The 19,104-nt window shown below is 39.9% G+C and overlaps 2 protein-coding genes across 6 annotated transcripts; both read left to right on the top strand.

Annotated features, from left to right (window-relative positions):
* The first annotated feature begins 622 nt into the window (after positions 1-622).
* On the top strand, positions 623-10,868 carry LOC144092698 (transforming growth factor beta-1-induced transcript 1 protein-like). Of its 4 annotated transcripts, none has more exons than XM_077625734.1 (11): positions 623-760; positions 3,225-3,275; positions 3,411-3,520; positions 4,932-4,987; positions 5,129-5,283; positions 5,355-5,497; positions 6,316-6,549; positions 7,654-7,827; positions 7,902-7,983; positions 9,397-9,545; positions 9,608-10,868. In XM_077625734.1, the coding sequence occupies exons 1-11, from the start codon at positions 748-750 to the stop codon at positions 9,872-9,874; spliced, it is 1,434 nt and encodes a 477-aa protein (XP_077481860.1). In that variant the 5' UTR covers positions 623-747; the 3' UTR covers positions 9,875-10,868. The 4 variants fall into 4 exon arrangements, with proteins under 4 accessions (XP_077481860.1, XP_077481859.1, XP_077481862.1 ...); XM_077625733.1 differs by having other exon boundaries at positions 3,411-3,556; XM_077625736.1 differs by lacking the exon at positions 3,225-3,275 and having other exon boundaries at positions 625-760.
* Positions 10,869-10,999: 131 nt separating this feature from the next.
* On the top strand, positions 11,000-18,683 carry patl2 (PAT1 homolog 2). 2 transcript variants are annotated; one of them, XM_077626750.1, is made up of 19 exons: positions 11,000-11,119; positions 11,638-11,797; positions 12,967-13,065; positions 13,393-13,532; positions 13,599-13,658; positions 13,726-13,779; positions 14,585-14,818; positions 14,886-15,019; positions 15,094-15,168; positions 15,253-15,376; positions 15,454-15,571; positions 16,245-16,351; positions 16,423-16,482; positions 16,555-16,697; positions 16,761-16,917; positions 16,992-17,132; positions 17,198-17,295; positions 18,092-18,232; positions 18,295-18,683. In XM_077626750.1, the coding sequence occupies exons 1-19, from the start codon at positions 11,096-11,098 to the stop codon at positions 18,326-18,328; spliced, it is 2,103 nt and encodes a 700-aa protein (XP_077482876.1). In that variant the 5' UTR covers positions 11,000-11,095; the 3' UTR covers positions 18,329-18,683. The 2 variants fall into 2 exon arrangements, with proteins under 2 accessions (XP_077482876.1, XP_077482874.1); XM_077626748.1 differs by lacking the exons at positions 11,000-11,119; positions 11,638-11,797; positions 12,967-13,065; positions 13,726-13,779 and having other exon boundaries at positions 13,302-13,532.
* The last annotated feature ends 421 nt before the right edge of the window (positions 18,684-19,104 follow it).

Raw genomic sequence — 19,104 nt, 5'->3', positions numbered from 1 at the left:
ACCAAAGTACGTGTATAATTGTAATATAAGTACATGCAAAAACATGTATTTGTAGTACAACTACATGTAAGTAAACTTATTTGTAGTTAAACTAATCTTACCTGTGTAAAATTAAGTACATCTTTTTAGTGATATATATATATATATATATACACACACATACATATATATATATATATATTTATATATATATAAATATAAATAAATATACTATATATATACATATATATAGTCTAATTACTGCAACTTTTATTGACAAAGCCAATAACTTATCTTGTAAAAGGCTAATTGGTGGAGGGTATGACATCTGTTGTAAACAAATCAAATCAAAATTACTATTAAAACGGGTTCAATATCAAATTTTAAAATGGGAAAATCTCATCTTAACCAAGGAGAACCATGTTAGAAGAATTTCCAATGAAAATGTTTATTTAATTAATGTCTGTTGAAACATTAGGGCTATTTAAAACAATCAAAGTGCATATTTTACATATTGCTCCTTTAAAATCCAATTTGTCCCTCTCTTTCCAGTCAGTCATAATGACGTCATGTGTCCAGGGAATGCGGGTTGTGAACCGCATTCTTTTCCCCTCCCTCCTTTCCTGACTCCGAGGAACAGGAAGAGGGAAGGAGTAAGGAGAGGCTGGAAAAAAAAAGTCGGGAAAACCTCCTCCTCTTCCTTCTGTGTGGGCGAATAACGGTGCATGAAAAGTTCTAGCAGACAGACACAGTCTCACAATCCAAACTATGGAGGATTTGGGTAAGTACTGCTTTCATGGTCTGTTTTTGGAGTGCCTCAACAGGAAACCAGGTCTGCATCGATGCTGGTTTCTCATATATTATTCCATATTTATGAGAGAAATGTACCCATGGATGGTGGTCTTTGTGTTGTTAGTGTAAAGGCAATGGAGTTTTCAGTAAACACGTAAACTGAGTCTTGTTCCAGAAAAAGCTTCACGAAACTAAGCACATCTGGATTCAGTCAAGGAGTGTTAGGTTATCGTTAGGGTACAAGACCATAGACCAGATGACTTTTGAGGATTCCAGAGGAGATGTATACCCAGGATTGAGGTGGTCTTGAGTCACAATTAACTCTTTCAGTGCTATTGACGATGGCAGACATTTGATCATGTGGATTGGAACTGGAATGAGTTTGTTTCCATTTGAACTGGATTTCAAATGGATCGGACGTCCTTGGCAATGGCAGACAATGTGTTGAGAGACTAAAAAAAAAAAGAGAACTGCACAATTATTAGGACAACGATTCAACTTTAGCTAATGAATTGGTTTTGGCTATCAGATTGACCAATACAAGAGCCTGAGTTATGCTAGTTTGCGTTTTAGTGATGAATTCTTTCAATGACAATGACGCCCAGTCATGGGCCATCCAATGGGTTTGTCGCTTGTACACGTCCAATCCATTTGGACTAGAAGAGCGGCAGCGAATGAACGAAGGCCAGACCGTCCCATTTAAACTGGATCCAACTTTTACGGCCTTCAAAGGCAGCCAATTAGTTAGGAGGGTCTGAAAACTGCATTTGAACCACTTTTGGGTCTTAAAACCACTTGACAGATTGACAAACATCGCTAAAAACGGACATCAAGCTAAGCTATGCTATCTGATGAATCCTTCGGATGCCATTGACGACCATTGACGTCCATTTTGGTGGCTCTTTTCATCCTCCTCGATTTTGAGTATAAGATTATGAATTTATCGCTTGTAGACAGACGTCAATGGCAGTCGATCAGTTCTGATGTTAAGAGAAATGTCGCCAAAGATGGCAATCTTATACCCTGGTGCTTGCGTTTGTATGATAGCGCAGTGATTTTTGATGAATGAGAATGCGCAACTAATTCCAGACTGAGACAAAACTATGAGAGTTTGAATTATTGTGTTGAGAGAGGAAGCTTGTCGTTACGAGTAAGACAAACAGTTTAGTCGGGTTCGCTCTAAATATGGACATCATTCCCTTTGGGAGACTTTCACCTCCTTATATGAGCACACTGAATGTGTGGTGAACGGGGGGAGTGGGCGGGGTTTGAGATTATGCACATGATCCTCGCCACATACTCGTTCGTACCGCCACTGAATCATGATGACGGAAGGAACTTGGTTTGTGTTGACTCATTGGGTTGCATGCATGGCGATATAATGACATAAATATGCTATATATATATTAATCGTCTGCTATAGTGGTGGGCGATATAATATGTTTTATATCATGAAAAGGATATGCCGAAAATGTTTAATGATTCCATGAAAAAGGGGGATTAAAAGAGAACAAATAATGATTCATTATATTATGTGTTTGTCAGTTTAGGAGTTTTGTGCTGTATGTATGCTCACTATTATTAATTGGTAACTTGCATTGAAATTATTTGTGTAAATATATATTATAAGAAAATAATATTTAAAATTTGTTCATTTAATATTATAAGAAAATAATATTTAAAATGTGTACATTTAATATTATAAGAAAATAATATTTAAAATTTGTACATTTAATATTATAAGAAAATAATATTTAATATTTGTACATTTAATATTATAAGAAAATAATAATTAAAATGTGTACATTTAATATTTTAAGAAAATAATATTTAAAATTTGTACACTTAATATTATAAGAAAATAATATTTAAAATGTGTACATGTAATATTATAAGAAAATAATATTTAAAATGTGTGCATTTAATATTATAAGAAAATAATATTTAAAATTTGTACATTTAATATTATAAGAAAATAATATTTAAAATGTGTACATTTAATTTCTAAAAAGGACCGGCTTTAAAATAAATACTTTTTTTTTTTTACAAAACATAGTACTTTTTTTTTAATCAAATTGATAATTTTTTAAATTTTATTATTATTTCTGATTAAACCGAAACAATGGCAACAACAAAAGGCATCGATAAGTTGCTTTTTTTTTTAGCCGTGGTCACCTCACAGCTATTAAAAATTCAGACCCTGAAACAATTATAGAGCAAAATCTAATTTTAATCAAAATGAATTTGACACCTATGTCTGTCAATGACACAGAACATCATCATTCAATGTTAGCCATCCCAGTTCGTAGGATGTTGACATCTATCGCCCTCAATGGCAATAAGAAATGACGTGCCAAAGCTCTTCTTCTGCATCCTTTCCGTGCTAGCTTGCGTGAATTTTTCGACGTATTTGTGAGTCCTCCTTGTTGTGAAGCTGTCTCCTTTTTCCTCAGGGGTGCCTGAGCCACTTAACTACCCTCTCAGTCCTCGCATTGTTGTCTTTGGTACGTAACTGTCTGCGCACGTGCTTCTTCTTTAACACTTCCTGTCTTGGGCATGCTCCGTGTCTTTTAAATCTGGAAAATTCACTTTGGACTCCGTCCAGGGCAGCGACCTTTAAAGTGTCCGTTTTCACGCAGACGCCCTCCTCGCCGATTTGGAGAACACGGGCTCCCCTCTCGCACGGTGTCCCGTACTCCTGACGTCGGATCCGCCGAGTAACGATCCGGTCAAGCAGAACACGAGCGAGGTGCGGCCGCCGCCTCCCGCCTATACCCCGCAGCAGGTAGCACCAAATGAACACCTTAGCTTGACCTTTTCACCTGTCGCTGGTGGTATTAGTACCAATGGTAGTAGTAGTAGTACTACTAGTAATACTATTACTACTACTACTAGTAGTATTACCAATGGTAGTAGTAGTACTACTACTACTAGTAATACTATTACTACTACTACTAGTAATACTATTACTACTACTAGTAATACGATTACTACTAGTAGTAGTGGTAGTACCAATGGTAGTAGTAGTAGTACTACTAGTAATACTATTACTACTACTACTACTAGTAGTAGTAGTGGTGGTAGTAGTACTACCACCACCACTACTACTACTCCTAGTATTACTACTACTACCACCACCACCACTACTACTACTACTAGTATTACTACTAGTACTACTACCACCACCACCACTACTACTAGTATTACTACTAGTACTACCACCACTACTACTACTAGTATTACTACTAGTACTACCACCACTACTACTAGTATTACTACTAGTACTACCACCACCACTACTACTAGTACTACCACCACCACTACTACTACTACTACTAGTATTACTACTAGTACTACCACCACCACTACTACTACTAGTATTACTACTAGTACTACCACCACCACTACTACTACTACTAGTATTACTACTAGTACTACCACCACCACTACTACTACTAGTACTACCACCACCACTACTACTACTAGTAGTATTACTACTAGTACTACCACCACCACTACTACTACTATTACCACTACTACCACTACTGCTACTACTACCACTACTACTTCTACTACTACTATCACCACTACTACTAGTACTACCACATCTACTACTACTTCTACTACAACCACTACTACTACTACTACTGCTAGTACCACTACTTCTACTACTGCTACTACTACTACTACGACTACTACCACCACTACTACTACTACTACTGCTGCTACTACTACCTCTACCACCACCACTACTACCACCACCACTACTACTACTACTACTACTACTACCACTACTACTACTACTACTACTACTACTACTACTACTACTATTACTACTACTACGACCATAGTTCCATTTAGTGGATATTATATCACAAACGGTCACTTTTTGGATAGATTTGTGTCCAAAATATCCCATGCTATGAGTCACCTGTAAATATCCACCACTACTACCACCACCACTACTACTACTACTACTACTACCACTACTACTACTACTACTACTACTACTACTACTACTACTACTACTACTATTACTACTACTACGACCATAGTTCCATTTAGTGGATATTATATCACAAACGGTCACTTTTTGGATAGATTTGTGTCCAAAATATCCCATGCTATGAGTCACCTGTAAATATCCTTTTTGCCCTCAGACGGTTTCGGCAGCGATGAAGACCTCCCAAAATTCCAACCCTGACAAACTATACAGGTAATCAACTTTTCACCATTTTATCTACAATGCCACTGTTAATCGCCGAGAATTTGTACCCCGTTCCTTCCGTATGTCTGCATATGTGTCTTCTTTTTGAATAAAGGGATTCTTCCCAAACTTGTTGTATTTGTCTTCCAGCACAGTATGTAAATCCCGATCTCCCCGTTCAGCTGATACTCCTCCTCCTCTTCCTCCCCCTCCGGCGTTTTCCTCCTCGTCGCTGCTCGGCGGGGGTCTGAGCGAATTGGACCATCTGCTCCAGGAATTGAACGCCACCCAATTCAACATCACAGGTCGCTGTCCCGCCCTCTGTATACACAATGTATAGATTGTAATCATTCTTATGATGTGTTGCATCTTCCAGATGAGATCCTGGCTCAGTTTCCTACTTCTAAAGATGACAAGATGAAGGATAAAGACTCCGGCGCCAAATCTTCCGCGACATCAGCTACGTTGGAGTTGGACAAACTCATGGCGTCGCTTTCTGACTTCCGCGTCCAAAGCACAGTGAGTTGTATCATGAAAGATTCTTTGCACACTGTGAGCAAAATATATAGTCCTGTATGCCACAATTGGCCCTTGAGCCACATGTTTGAGACCACTGCCTAATGTGGATGAAATTTATTTAAAAAAACACATGATATATAATATATACTGAAAAGGGTTAAAACAAAACAGTTTTAATATAAGATTCACATTTTAATGTCACATTAAAAGTAAACATGTTTTCAGATTAAATTATTATTTTTTCAAAGGTATTTTTTGAAGATTTATTTTTTTTACATTCATTTCATTTGAATTATTTATATTTTCACTACTCGTGGCTTTCTTTTTAAATTAGTTTTTGGAATTTATTTTTAATTATTAAGACTGAAAGCAAATCTTTTTAAAATGATTGAAAATTGTTATGCTTAAACACACTCCTTTATGAATGTAATAAAACATTTGCATGTCACATTAAACTTTTTCACACAAGATTAATATTTTAACATGACAAAACTTGATAAATCCTAAATTAAAATGAGATGAGTTCCATGTTTATAAATTAATTCCTGATTGTTTCAAACACACTTTGTGAAGTTTCAATTCCTTTTAAATTAATTTGCTTTTATTTTGAATTTTCCATATTTTTTATGACTTCTACCTCTTTTTAATTACGATTTAAATTGTCTTTTTTAAATACTGATTTTCAAGTTCCATGTTCTCACATTAAGAAATGGAAAATGTCAATTTTATTACGGCTAAACTTGATATTCCACAAATCGAAATGAAGCACTCCTCCTGTTTCATGAAACTGTAAAAACAACATTAATTTCTGGTTTTAGCCAACTGTGCCTGCCAGCCCACTGATCACAACAACAACAACAACAACAACACCCACCGCAGCAGTAGTAACCCCACCACAACAGCATCAGAAACCCACCGTCCATCCACAACCTACGTCCGAGGGCTCATTGGACAGCATGCTGGGACTCCTACAATCGGACCTGAGCCGTCAAGGTGTCCAAACTTCTTCTAAAGGAAACTGTTCCGCTTGTCAGAAACCAGTTGTGGGTCAGGTGAGCCACCGTCCATTTCCACGGTTTTGCACGACATCCCCTTTCACAGTATTGAAAGTATTGGCCAAAAATAAAAAAATGCACCACCATTGTCAGATATTAGAAAAAAACACACAAATGCCCTAACTAGGACAATATTGTTACCGTATTTATTGGAGTATAATGCGCAAAATGTTGTACCCAAAAATGCAAAGTTCGCGTTATACACGAATCTCGGCAAAACACTGCCCTCCACTGGTGATGTAAAACCTGTCTTTGCCCGCCAAATGGGGCGCGAGAGCTCGTTCTATTGGCCGGTAGAAAATAGAACTCAAGAAGAATGGAATTAATTTTTGGGTGAATCTGATGATGATGAATCAGACTTTGGAAAAATTTTGAATATTGTGATGATAAATTAGATTTTAAGGGTTTAAAACTGTAAATTCCATTTGAGAATTGTCTTCATACTGGTAATTCGTTTTACCAGGTTTCCGTATCATATGTTGTGAAAAAATGTTTTGTCATGGCAACATGTGTTCAGCATTTGCCAATTACCAGTACCGGTGCAATCTTTGATGTGAGCTGAGAAAAAGTGCAAAAAAATATTTATACCAATTTTTAGTCCCAAATTATGCGTGACCGGACATTTTGTCGACGGACAGTTCGTCGCCAGAGTTATAATAACAGACAAACTTAGAGTTTCGTTAAGAGGGGAGAGATTTGTTTTAGTCGAAGAGGAAGATATCGTTTTATTGGCAACTGACACTAATCTCGATTTATTGGCAAAAAGTATGCACTGGTATAGGGTACCGGGTACCAAATTATGGGTGCGTGTTATACTGGTGTGCACGTTATACTCTAATAAATCCAGTAATTATGCAGATGCCACCTTAGTTTACAAAATCACAAAGCTCCTCCTCCACTGCAAGATCTTGTAAAAAATGTTTTTAAAAATCCAATAGATCAACAAGGGCTGGCTCTAGAGGTGACTGTGCCGTTCCCTTAAAAAGAATGCATTCATTGTGTACATATTTATGTTAATTCACATGAATATGATTACATGCATTTATATGTGGTATCTATTGTGAAATAAATCAAACTCAAGACCCCTAATGTTTCTCGCAGGTGGTCACGGCGTTGGGCAAAGTCTGGCACCCGGAGCACTTTGTGTGCACGGAATGCGAGGCGGAGTTGGGCAGCCGCAACTTTTTCGAGAAGGACGGACGGCCGTACTGCGAGTCCGATTACTTCACGCTCTTCTCGCCTCACTGCGCCCACTGCGATAAGCCCATACTTCATGTGATTTGCCTTTTTTAATGAGAAATGTCTCCTTTGCGTTGTTTCATCTCATATTTATGTATTCTTTGGCGCAGAAAATGGTGACAGCTCTGGATAAAAACTGGCACCCCGAGTGTTTCTGCTGCGTCAAGTGCGGCGGCACGTTTGGCGAAGAAGGTAAAAATTAGATTAGATTAGATTAGATAACTTTATTCATCCGGTATTCGGGAAATGTCATTGTCTCAGTGGCAAGAGGGTGAGAATACAGACACAGGAAAAAGACGTGTAATACCAAAGTGGCAACGTCATTGGCTGCCATCCACGGTGACAGATGGCCAATCACTTTGGACTTTTCTAGACAAATGGGATTCGTCTGAATGTATTCACAGCGAATGTTATTTTTATTTAGTTTTAGGTTTTTTTTAGACATATTGAATACATTGTTTTTCCAAAAAAATATTATTATTAATATTATATTCTCTTTTTTTAATTGAAAAACAAAAACTAAAAAAAGGAAAAGTCATCCTTTTTACTTTTTAAATATAATTTAAAAAATATATTTAATTAAAAAAGAAAAATGTGAATATTTACTTTTTCTGAATGTTTGATTTTTAATAAGTCAAAAAGGGCAAAAAATGGTAAATTGCATTTTCAAAAACACACTTTATTGATGTGTAGTTACTCACTGATTTCTGCATCTATTAATTAACTTTAGCAAAAATAATTAATGACTAGTTAACGCGGTAGGATCATTAGCCCATTGGCCTCACAGTTCTGGGGTCGAGGGTTCGATCCTAAGTCGGTCCTCACAGTGTGGAGTTTGCATGTTTTTCTCGGGCTTGCGTGGGTTTTCTCTGGGTACTCCAGTTTCCTACCACATCCCAAAAAACCTGTGTGGTAGGCTGGTTGAACACTCTAAATTGCCCCTATGTATGATTGTCAGCCTGAAGGGTTGTCCTTTGTCTCCTTGTGCCCTGTGATTAGCTGGCCCCCCATTCAGGGTGCCCAAAGCCAGCTGGGATAGGCTCCAGCACCCCTTTAGTGAGGAGAAAATGAGATGAGAGATAATATTTACATTAAAAAGGAGGCGGAAAAACTGTGACGTAGTCTGGAAAACACAGTAATAAAAAATCCCTCATTACAAAAGCAGTCCTTGGATTAAAATATCTTGGCCTGCATCCGTTTCCGTGACCGGACGTTTGGTCGCCGGGTTTGCTCGCTGTCAAATTATGACAGAGAGTTTACTGTTGATATTTTGATATTAGATATTTAGATATTAAACTCACTCTCTCTCTCCCTCTCATGATTATAATTTTGAGAGCTGGTTTCAACAGTAACAACCTGGCGACCAAACGTCCGTTCTACCAAACGTCCATTCTACCAAACGTCCGGTCAACCAAACGTCCGTTCTACCAAACGTCCGTTCTACCAAATGTCCGGTTGACCAAACGTCCGGTCGACCAAACGTCCGGGGTCCAAACATCCGGGGACCAAACGTCTTTCGACGAAACTTCCGAGTACTGGCATCAACGCCCACGTTGTCCTCCCCGCGTTATCTCCATCCAAAGGTATCGACTTTCCATTTTCCAGGCTTCCACGACCGCGAGGGCCAGCAGTACTGCCAACAATGCTTCCTGACTTTGTTCGCATCCCGCTGTCAAGGCTGCACTCAACCCATCCTGGAAAACTACATCTCAGCCCTCAACTCTCTGTGGCACCCGCAGTGCTTCGTGTGCAGGGTGAGTTGAAAACATTCCCGCTGGCGCCCGAAAAAATATAACCGCCGCCCTCTCGCCCGCAGGAGTGTTACAGCCCCTTCGTCAACGGCAGCTTCTTCGAGCACGAGGGGCAACCGCTGTGCGAGGCCCACTACCACCAATCGCGGGGCAGCGTGTGCCAGGCGTGTCAGCAGCCCATCCTGGGCCGCTGCGTCACCGCCATGGGGGCCAAGTTCCATCCGCATCACCTTGTTTGCCACTTCTGCCTCAAGCCCTTGAGCAAAGGGTGCTTCAAGGAGCAGGAGAACAAGCCCTACTGCCATCCTTGCTTCATCAAGCTCTTCGGTTGAGGGATCGAACCACCTCTTTGCTTCCTTTTTTGTCGTTTTTATACATTTTTTTCTTTTGATACTGTTTTGAAAGGTACATTGAACACAAAAAACACCCAAAATTGTTGTCATCAATGGCTGTGAAAGCTTTAAATATCCTTTTTTTATTAAAGTGCAACTTTCCAGAATGTCAAGGTACTGGTAAACAATACAACGTGATAAAATTCCTTACTTTTGCTTGCCCTCATGACAAAAAGCATGAGACATTACGGTAATTGACAAATTTATTACCAACAAGTGCCAAAATATGGGGAAAAGCACTTTTTAAAATATTAGACAACCTTACTTTTACTGTGATTGGATGGCCATCAATTCAGGATTTTACCCGCCTGATGTCTGTAGTTAGCTGGGATACGCTCCAGCACCCCCTGCGACCTTTGTGAGAATAAGTGGCTCAGAAAATGAATGAATCTTATTTTCAATGTACTATTTTCTGATTTTAAAATGTCACAATACTATGCCAAGGCAATATTTTCTATTAGCGCTTTAGCCTGAGAATATTTTTCAATAATAATTTAATTACTCCAATTAGCTTTTTTTTTACATTCAGTATTTTACATGTTTACTTTTTTAAACCAAAGAGGCAAGAAAATAATAGGATTTTTTTCTATAATTGTTTTTCATACTGAACTGCGGGTACTTATGAGTAAATTGGGGATATCGATTAGTTAATTGCTCCCACATGCTAATAATATGTACCCATATTATTAGTATTACTCAACTGTGGCTACAAATTGATTTGGAAAATATTTTTTCTACCCTGGCACCAAATGAGCTCTTCAGTTTGAATATAATGAAGGTATTTTTTAAGAAAATATTTTATGTTCTCTGCTATGTATACACTCAATCGGACCAATTAAGATGTCAGGAAAATAAAATATGACATTATTCTTTCACAAATACTATATGCACTTTGCTGTAAATGCTTCTAATGAATAAAACCACGTTTTCACAATGTTTCAGTTTTTATTTTAAACATTTTTACTGCATGTTGTAGTGTGCTATTTTGACCACTAGATGTCAGTAACCGTACAGTTAAAAAAAATCACGACTGACCTCTAACCCAGGTGAATTCAATTAAAAATTATTGAGATAAAATGGTTCTCGAAGAGGATAGAATTCTGGACAATATTAACCGTGACCCGCCTGTCGTAAAGTGACTATAAGTCTGTAAATTACAAAATGAGTGATTCAGAAGACACGAAAGTAAGTAACGAACGTTTATGCCAATTTTTGTTGTGTTTACTAGCAGTTTAACGCAGTATTATATATTACGTAGTGGATTCAACGTAATCCGTTTTTTTAGCCTTCAATTGCTAGCTATAATACCCTCACAGGGTTCTTATTCACCAGTATATGTCCAGTAAATGTACTTTATCTTTAAAAAAACAAACAAAAAACCTACTTCATTTTAGTTTGTTGTGTGGGCAAATAGTTTGGTACTTTAAGACATCTGTTACTAAGAGGAGAGACTGCATCAAAATATAAGCTAAGTGTAAAATGCTTGTCATGATTGGGCCTTTGAAATTCAGTTTGAAGCACAGTGAGACTATTTGAAAAGTGCAAATGAAGTGGACTTTACATGCAAACTGAATCATGTTGTCAGTACTGATTTTGAACGTTATATTGGGGAAGTGGGTCTCGTATTGAAATGTACCCGAGAAGGCAAAGCTCTCTTCCTTCAATTCCAATGACATGGCTACGCCATTCCTCTGTGTTAACAGGTGGTTGAATCCGAGGCTTCCCAGCAGCCGGAGTGGCCCGAAAATGGAAGCGATTGGAGCGAAGAGGACGCAGAAAGCAGCATGGACTGCGGCCTCTTGCAGGCCATGGCGGAGGACGACGAAGACATCAATGTCTACAACGAGGAGACTTTCGGCATGGGTCTGTTGACGTTTTTCTTTGGCACAGCTTAACGCCCTCCAAATCCCAGACCATTGTAGTCATGGTCAATGTTCCCTCTAAGATATGGCGTGCGCAATTGCGCACTACTCTCGTCTTCTCCGCACAGCAGCAATCGTATTGCGCGCACAAAATAAAATCCAAACTTTTTTTTTCTCTCCCTCTTTCCTCATGCCGTTCATGCGGCAGCCAGTGGCAGTAGCTCTGTCCACTCTTATGTTTTTCGTGTTTTACAGCCCTTCTATCTTTTTTTTTAATTACATTTTAATATTTCTTAATACATTCCTTTTTACTTTACTGTGCAAATAGAAGAACAAGTGGCGAAATCAGGTGCGAACTGTCTAAATCTGCTGTGTGTGCAGTTGTTTGTCTTCAACCTACACAATGGACTATAAATGGAAATTAGCCCTCGGCTACAATCTTACATATATATGTTCATTTACATGAATATAAATATGTTCATTAATATGTGCTATCCCTTATTAAATAAATGAAAGCAAAATCATGGAAAAATATTGCATATAAATGGAAACTTGACTATCTCAAGTGACACATTCAGCAGAAAAGTCATTTGAATGAGAAGTGAGAAGGACAGATGTATAAAATAAGGTAACATTTAAGTCGGATTTGTGCATATTTTATTGGCATTTATGAAGATGTTTTATTCATAGATATTTTTTCATTCATTTTCTGAACCGCTTTATCCACTATCACTCGTACGGGGTGCTGGAGCCTATCCCTGCTGACTTCGGGCCAGGGGCAGGGGACACCCTGTATCGGTGGCCAGCCGATCGCAGGGCACAAGGAGACGGACAGCCATGCACACTCGGACCCATACCTAGGGGCTATTTTAGTGTCCAATCAGCCTACAATGCATCTTTTGGGGATGTGGAAGCAAAATGTACTCTGAGTACTCAGAGAAAACCCCTCGCAGGCCCAGGGAGAATATGCAAATTCAACACAGGTGGACCGACCTGGATTTGAACCCAGGACCCCAGAGCTGTGAGGCCGAGGAAAATGACCCCCCCCCACACACACAATGTCTAACTCCATTCTAGGGAAAATATGGTGCACAAATGTTTAAAATATTATGTTTCCCTGAAAATAATGAACACGCATTTCTTAATGTGGCGTTTTTTTCTGTCTGTTAGACATCGATGAACCGGTGACCACGGATGACGCCAACAACGGTCTTCTCAAATTCCGGTACCTGCCGCTCCAGCCTCCGACGCCACCGCCGGACCCCCGGCCACCGCCGGACCCCCGCCCATCCCCGGACACCCGCCCATCCCCGGACACCCGCCCACCGACGGACACCCGCCCACCGACGGACACCCGCCCACCGACGGACACCCGCCCACCGACGGACACCCGCCCACCGACGGACACCCGCCCACCGACGGACACCCGCCCACCGACGGACACCCGCCCACCGACGGACACCCGCCCACCGACGGACACCCGCCCACCGACGGACACCCGCCCACCGACGGACACCCGCCCACCGACGGACACCCGCCCACCGACGGACACCCGCCCACCGACGGACACCCGCCCATCTCCGGACCCTTGCCCATCGCCGCCTCCTGGCTCACCCTATACGCCCAGACGGGCGCCCCAGTACATGCGACGAGGTCAAAGGAGGTTGCCAGGCAGGGGCCTGATTTTTGAAGACCCCGCCGTCATGACAATTGTGGAGGGACGGCCGAGCCTAAAGGTGGGTTTTGGACTTTTTTTTTTCCCTAGCCATGCCTTTGTTATTTATGTATTTATTTTACTTCAGAGTCTGGATAGCGCCATAGTGGATTGCGGGAAGATCGTGTTTCACCCTACATTTGACAACGTAAGTGTTATTCTGGTTGAACTTTTTATTTATTCGTTTTGATCTTTTTAAATTTTTGTTCTCTCAGTGGGTGCCACCATCTTACAGAAAAACTAGAAGGATCTCTGAATCCATACTGCAGGTATTATTATGTTTTGTTTAGACATTGAATGAAGTTAAGTAAATACATAAGAAATGCCTATACCAATTACAAAGACTGAAGTATTTTCTTTTTTCTATTTAAGATGACCTTGTATTATTATTTTTATATTTCACAGCATTTATCGGGGCGGTTGTTTGAAATAGTACAATGCATCCAATCCTCTAAATCAATTTGGTCTATGCAAGTAAATATATTGAATTCACTTCATATTTTTCATTTAACATATGAAAAATGAGATGGTAAATGTGATGGTAAAATGGTAAGAATTAAATTAAATAGCCTATTTAAAATGTTTATTTATTTTTTTAATTAAAGATTTTTGTGTTACTATTTTTCAAAAATGGAAAAATACTATTAAGAGAACTTGGAGAGTTTTAACATCTCTAAATGTTTTGATTTTGCCTACAAATTCACTTTGGCGAACAGAGTGATTAAAAAAAATCACTGAAAATAATTTGGATGAACGGTGGAGTAGTTTATTCCTCAACCCAAGTTTTTTTGGTCAAACTCCCAACTCTGGTGACTTTAAGTATTTTTGACTAAGACACTTGACTGCGAATTCTTCCAAATGCAGCATTTTTTAGTTGATAAACGAATATTGTCTAAAGCACTTTTACACTTACCCTGTGCTTTGCTATCGTGATTTATAAAATAACAGGTTTGCACATACACTTGTACGTGGATCTGCAAAATACAGTTCTGAAGGCCACAATTGGTCCCCCACGAACAACTTTTAGACCCCTTCTAGGTCTCACAGTTAGAATTTGTTCTCATCCTATCTTAGGACAGCGCTATAGTGTGTGTGATTGAGGGCCACGCAGACAGAGGGCAGCACCTGACTCCAAGCTTCGTGGACCCCGCTTCCTGCTTCAGGGGCCAGAGATGGCCGGAACCCAGGGACCTCTACTCGAGGCGGCACTTTGGCCCCAGATGCCCGTCGCCGCCGCAGAACTCCTTTTTGATACCGGGTCCTGCTTTCTCACGTCAACCGTTGACTCCGAGGCAGCACTTCAACCAGGTTCTTGCCTCCGGTCCGTTTTAGCGACCCGAACGATCCGATTTACAAATGGCTTTTCGTCACTCAGACTGGAGGATTCGCGTATCCCTCCATTCGGCCGTGCCCCGCCACCCCCAAAATGATGCAACTTCAATTCGGGCCCAACTCGCCGAGGCCAGCCCACTTCTACAGTCCTTCGTCTAATCCGGAGCAACACTTCAGGTTGTGTAGTCTCACATCATCTGGTCTGAATTTTTCAAATCTAGTCATTTAAGTGACAACTGTCCAACTTTCAGGTACCCGGGCCCAGTCACGCAACTCCACCCGCAACATAAACGTTTACTTAACCAAAAACAGCGTACGTTCCAGAGGTGGGTTTTCTTCCCGTTTGACTTTGGTAAAACGAGATGGTAGCTGTATTTATTAATTTAACTTTTTCACAATGAAATATGTAGAAAACCAGATGATCAAGATCCTTACTGCAATCTAATGACCGCCAAGGAAAAGGAATGGATCATCCGGCTGCAGATGATTCAGCTGCAAAGCGAAAACCCATACCTTGACGATTACTACTACCAGGTTGCGAAACTTCATTTTCATCCTGTTTTTTAATTTTTTTATTTGTTTAATTTAAATCATACTATTTGGGGTTTTAGGAGTACTACAGGCGAGTGGAGGCCAAGCTGGCAGAGGAGGAGCTAGGGATTAGGAGCAAGAGGGAGACCCCCAAACTCACAACACCTTACATCACGAAAACAGACGCATACACACCAGGTTAGCCACACTATTTATGGTGCTTTATGTTAGAGATTGAGGAGGAAGCCTGCAAATTTTGGGTCTGCGAAAGAAGCAAATGTGAGTCTATTGATAATGGTGGTGGACAAACTCTCATTAATGTTGTCATGCTGTTGCCTTGGGTGGAAATGGGAAAACAAAATTGGCTGACAGCCTACAACTAATTCTAGGAATGTTGTTAGTTGCCACCCTTGTTTTGTAGATGGCAAAGGAAAAACAAAGGGAATTAAGTTGTTTGATTCTTAAGGGTTAAAAGGGAAACAAGAGTAAAATAATTCGGCATTCTGTTTCCTTAATGGTGACCCTGTCAAAAATGAAACTGCAAGGATGTCATTTTACATCTACTCAAATGTTCAGTTCATAGTTAATCCACAGAAACAATGGATCCTGGAATGCCCAAATTTTTTTTTGTCCAAAATACTGCTATCATTTTAAAATGACTTGCTATAGAATTTTTAGCACTTGTATGTGGGAAAATGTTGGGTGTGAAGAATCCAGGCACATCATCAGTCAGTATACCCCAATTGTTTAGGTGGATAAAGGGGGGGTGAGGTAAACAAACGGTGCCCGTGGGGAAACGGCACTACTTCACTAAGTAAGGAATAAAAACATTACTTAAAAGTTTAACCTCCCAGTTGGATGTCTTTTGCAGTGGTTCATATCGAAGGCTCCTTGGGTCAAGTGGCCGTGTCCACTTGCTACTCTCCTCGCCACGCCATCGGCGCCGTTCACGCAGTCCAAGCTCAGGTTCCGCACGAGGTGCCTTTTTCTAGCTAGCATCTTTAAAACCACCTCACTTTTCCCTCCTTAATCGCCACTTTCCACATTAGCCGCAGGAGCAGAAAGACATCAGATGCCAGCGACTAGAACTTTTGAGTGAGATTGAAAAGGTGAGTGTGTTAAAACGCCCCCCTTTTCCGTTCCTCTTGCCATTCTTCATTTTGAATTATTTGTCTCTGCAGCTCTATATCGACATGTTAGATTTGGAGGAGATGATTAGGACCAAGACCTCCATTTTGCCCGAGTCTGAAGAGAGGAGGTTGATGGAAAAGAGCCAGAGGAAAGTGGAGCACATCTACAGCAAAATGCAGCATTACGACGTCCTGTGAGTTGTCTTTAAACTGGATACATTTCAAATGGTATTCATTATTTTCCCTCCAAATTTTAGCGATTCGGCAGAGGGCTTTCTGCCCTTCCTGGTGGTCTCCAAAGGCAAAAAACTCCTTGCCCGCCTTTTGCCGTTTGTGAAACGTGATCCTGCTCTGGACATCCTGAAGATCATCACGTCCAATCTTCCCACGCTGATGAGTAGCGACACGGACGAGGTTCAGTCGCTTCACGGGGTTTCTTACTTTTGGGCGCTTTTCCCCTGGTAAACGTTGACTTGTTTGCGCTTTAGGACCTTCCAATTCTCTACCCTCCTCTTCGAAACGTGATCGAAGGCTTGGCCTTCAGTCAGCTGATCGGAATCCTCAGAGTTCTGACCTCATCGGAGACCCTTTCCACCAACGAGTGTCTGGCGCTGGTGTGCCAGAATAAGGTCTTGGCAATTATTTGCTGTTTTTGTTTCGCTGTTTGAGTGTATTAATTGCGTTTCTTTTTCAGTTCGGTCTTTCCTTACTGTACTCTTTGCTGTCGCACGGAGAAAAGTTGTTGTCCTCTGGTGTTCGACTGGAGCCCAGCATTGGTGACTTTGAGACATGGTACTACTTTGATTTTGATCACCTGTGAACTATTCAATTGATTTATTTAAATTAACTGACTACTGTTTTGCAGGTTCTAGACACTCCAATGTTATTTAGTAATCTACACTCGAGGTCAAATGTAAAAGTATCCACATATAACAAAAACATTAGATGTACTGGGCATTTCATTATGAAATGCTCATAATAATTAGCCCTGTATCCTATTGGTGAATATTCAGTCCTAGCCCTCAGAGGCATTATATTATGCTGACAAAAAAGTTGCATCGACAAAAACATTGTCATTTATTCAGCAGTGTGTATGATGTGGACACAATCAAGGCTATGGCAAGAACTGGTTGTGTTAGGAAAATTAAAAATGTGTAGTCAGAAGTGTAAAAGTCCTTTTTTTTATTTTATTAAAAATCTTTCTTAGTGTATTAAATGCAGTTTTTTTACACCATTTCTTGTTTTTAATGGTCTACTGTTTAAAAAATTCTATTAAATTAGCCATTTAACCTTTATTTTTCCAAATCAAAAGCCTTAATTGTCATTATACACAGCTGCGTATAACGAAATTGGTGGTGCTATTTTCGTTATACGCAGCTGAGTATAATGACACGCGCTTTTGATTTGGATTTCATTTTGCTTGCCATTTCAAATGTAATTTTTGAGCCATTAGATTTGTTTTCTTTTAGGATATGAAAAAACATCATGTTTTTGAGTAAATTTCTCTTGATTATTCACTTTATGTTTTGAAATATCGCCTATTTATTTAATTCTGACTATTTTTTCCTTTTCTTTCCCCCACTGTCAGGACAGACACAATCTTCCAAGTGGCGGGTCAGCTTTCGCAGTGTTCACTGGTGGAGCCGCTTTTGCTGCCTTCCAACCTTTTGACGCTCTTCTGCCGCTACTTGGACAAGCGCACCGTGCACCAGCTCAAAAGCAACATGGAGTAAGCCAACCACCATTTAATGCATAACGCCATCAAACACTGAAACGTAACCTTGTGTTCAGGTCCGCCACTGGAGGTCTGGCGCTCCCGTCTTGAGTCGTAAAGAATCGGACGGAACTTGCACTATATACAGTAATGTAATATACTTTTCAGTCTTATTTCTACCTCACATTTGTGCACGCAGACTGTTTCCTTTTTATATTTTCTTAAATTTGATTCGACTTCTACAGTCTATTTGGTTCAACAACGGTTACAAATCTAAGTCTTTGTGTCCGTTCTTGTATATTTCTGACGAATTGTGTAGTAATATTTGATTGTAAGGGCAAAACTTTTCTTTTTTGGGTAAAAAGAATCATTTAATGTGACCCGTTTATTCATTTGGGAACAGGAATGATTAAAACTCACCCTTGTAGAGCACTTGCAGTATAAATAAAAAAAAATTATAAACTGTTTGGAGCGAATACTTTCTAGAACGAAGACGCCGTGTTGACTTTGAGCCAAACAAGTTGGTGTTCTTTGCTAAGACGCAGACATGCGACATTCCTCGAAAGATGGTGGGATGGGAGACAACGGTCGACTTTTAATGAGGAACGCAAGGTAGTGCAGTTTACTCGTGAGAAGCAAAAAGCAAGCAGTCAAGAAGCTTAATTAGCAACTAAAACGGGGTACACGGTCGATTCGTTGCCCGGAAGGTTATTGATAATTACCATTTTAAATTGTTGCTCAAATTCCCTAAATACAAACTGCGAAGTACTATTTAGTCATACTTAATGCCCTAGTAATTATTATGCTAAAGAAAAGCTCAAAATTTCCCGAACTTTTATTGTTTTTTTGTTGGAGAACTTGTTAAGACCCTGACTGACGTAGCTTCT

Source organism: Stigmatopora argus, chromosome 18 (genome assembly GCF_051989625.1).
Source record: "Stigmatopora argus isolate UIUO_Sarg chromosome 18, RoL_Sarg_1.0, whole genome shotgun sequence".
NCBI classification, from domain to species: Eukaryota; Metazoa; Chordata; class Actinopteri; order Syngnathiformes; family Syngnathidae; genus Stigmatopora; species Stigmatopora argus.
This window is presented reverse-complemented; position numbering and strand designations above follow the sequence as displayed.

Coding starts and splice junctions, on each gene's coding strand:
- LOC144092698 (XM_077625733.1), top strand. Junction 3,557..4,931: donor CCGCCTATACCCCGCAGCAG/GTAGCACCAAAT, acceptor TTTTGCCCTCAG/ACGGTTTCGGCAGCGATGAA. Junction 7,984..9,396: donor CGGCACGTTTGGCGAAGAAG/GTAAAAATTAGA, acceptor TCCATTTTCCAG/GCTTCCACGACCGCGAGGGC.
- patl2 (XM_077626750.1), top strand. CDS start 11,096: ATGAGTGATTCAGAAGACACGAAA. Junction 11,798..12,966: donor CGAGGAGACTTTCGGCATGG/GTCTGTTGACGT, acceptor TCTGTCTGTTAG/ACATCGATGAACCGGTGACC. Junction 16,918..16,991: donor TGAGTAGCGACACGGACGAG/GTTCAGTCGCTT, acceptor TTTGCGCTTTAG/GACCTTCCAATTCTCTACCC.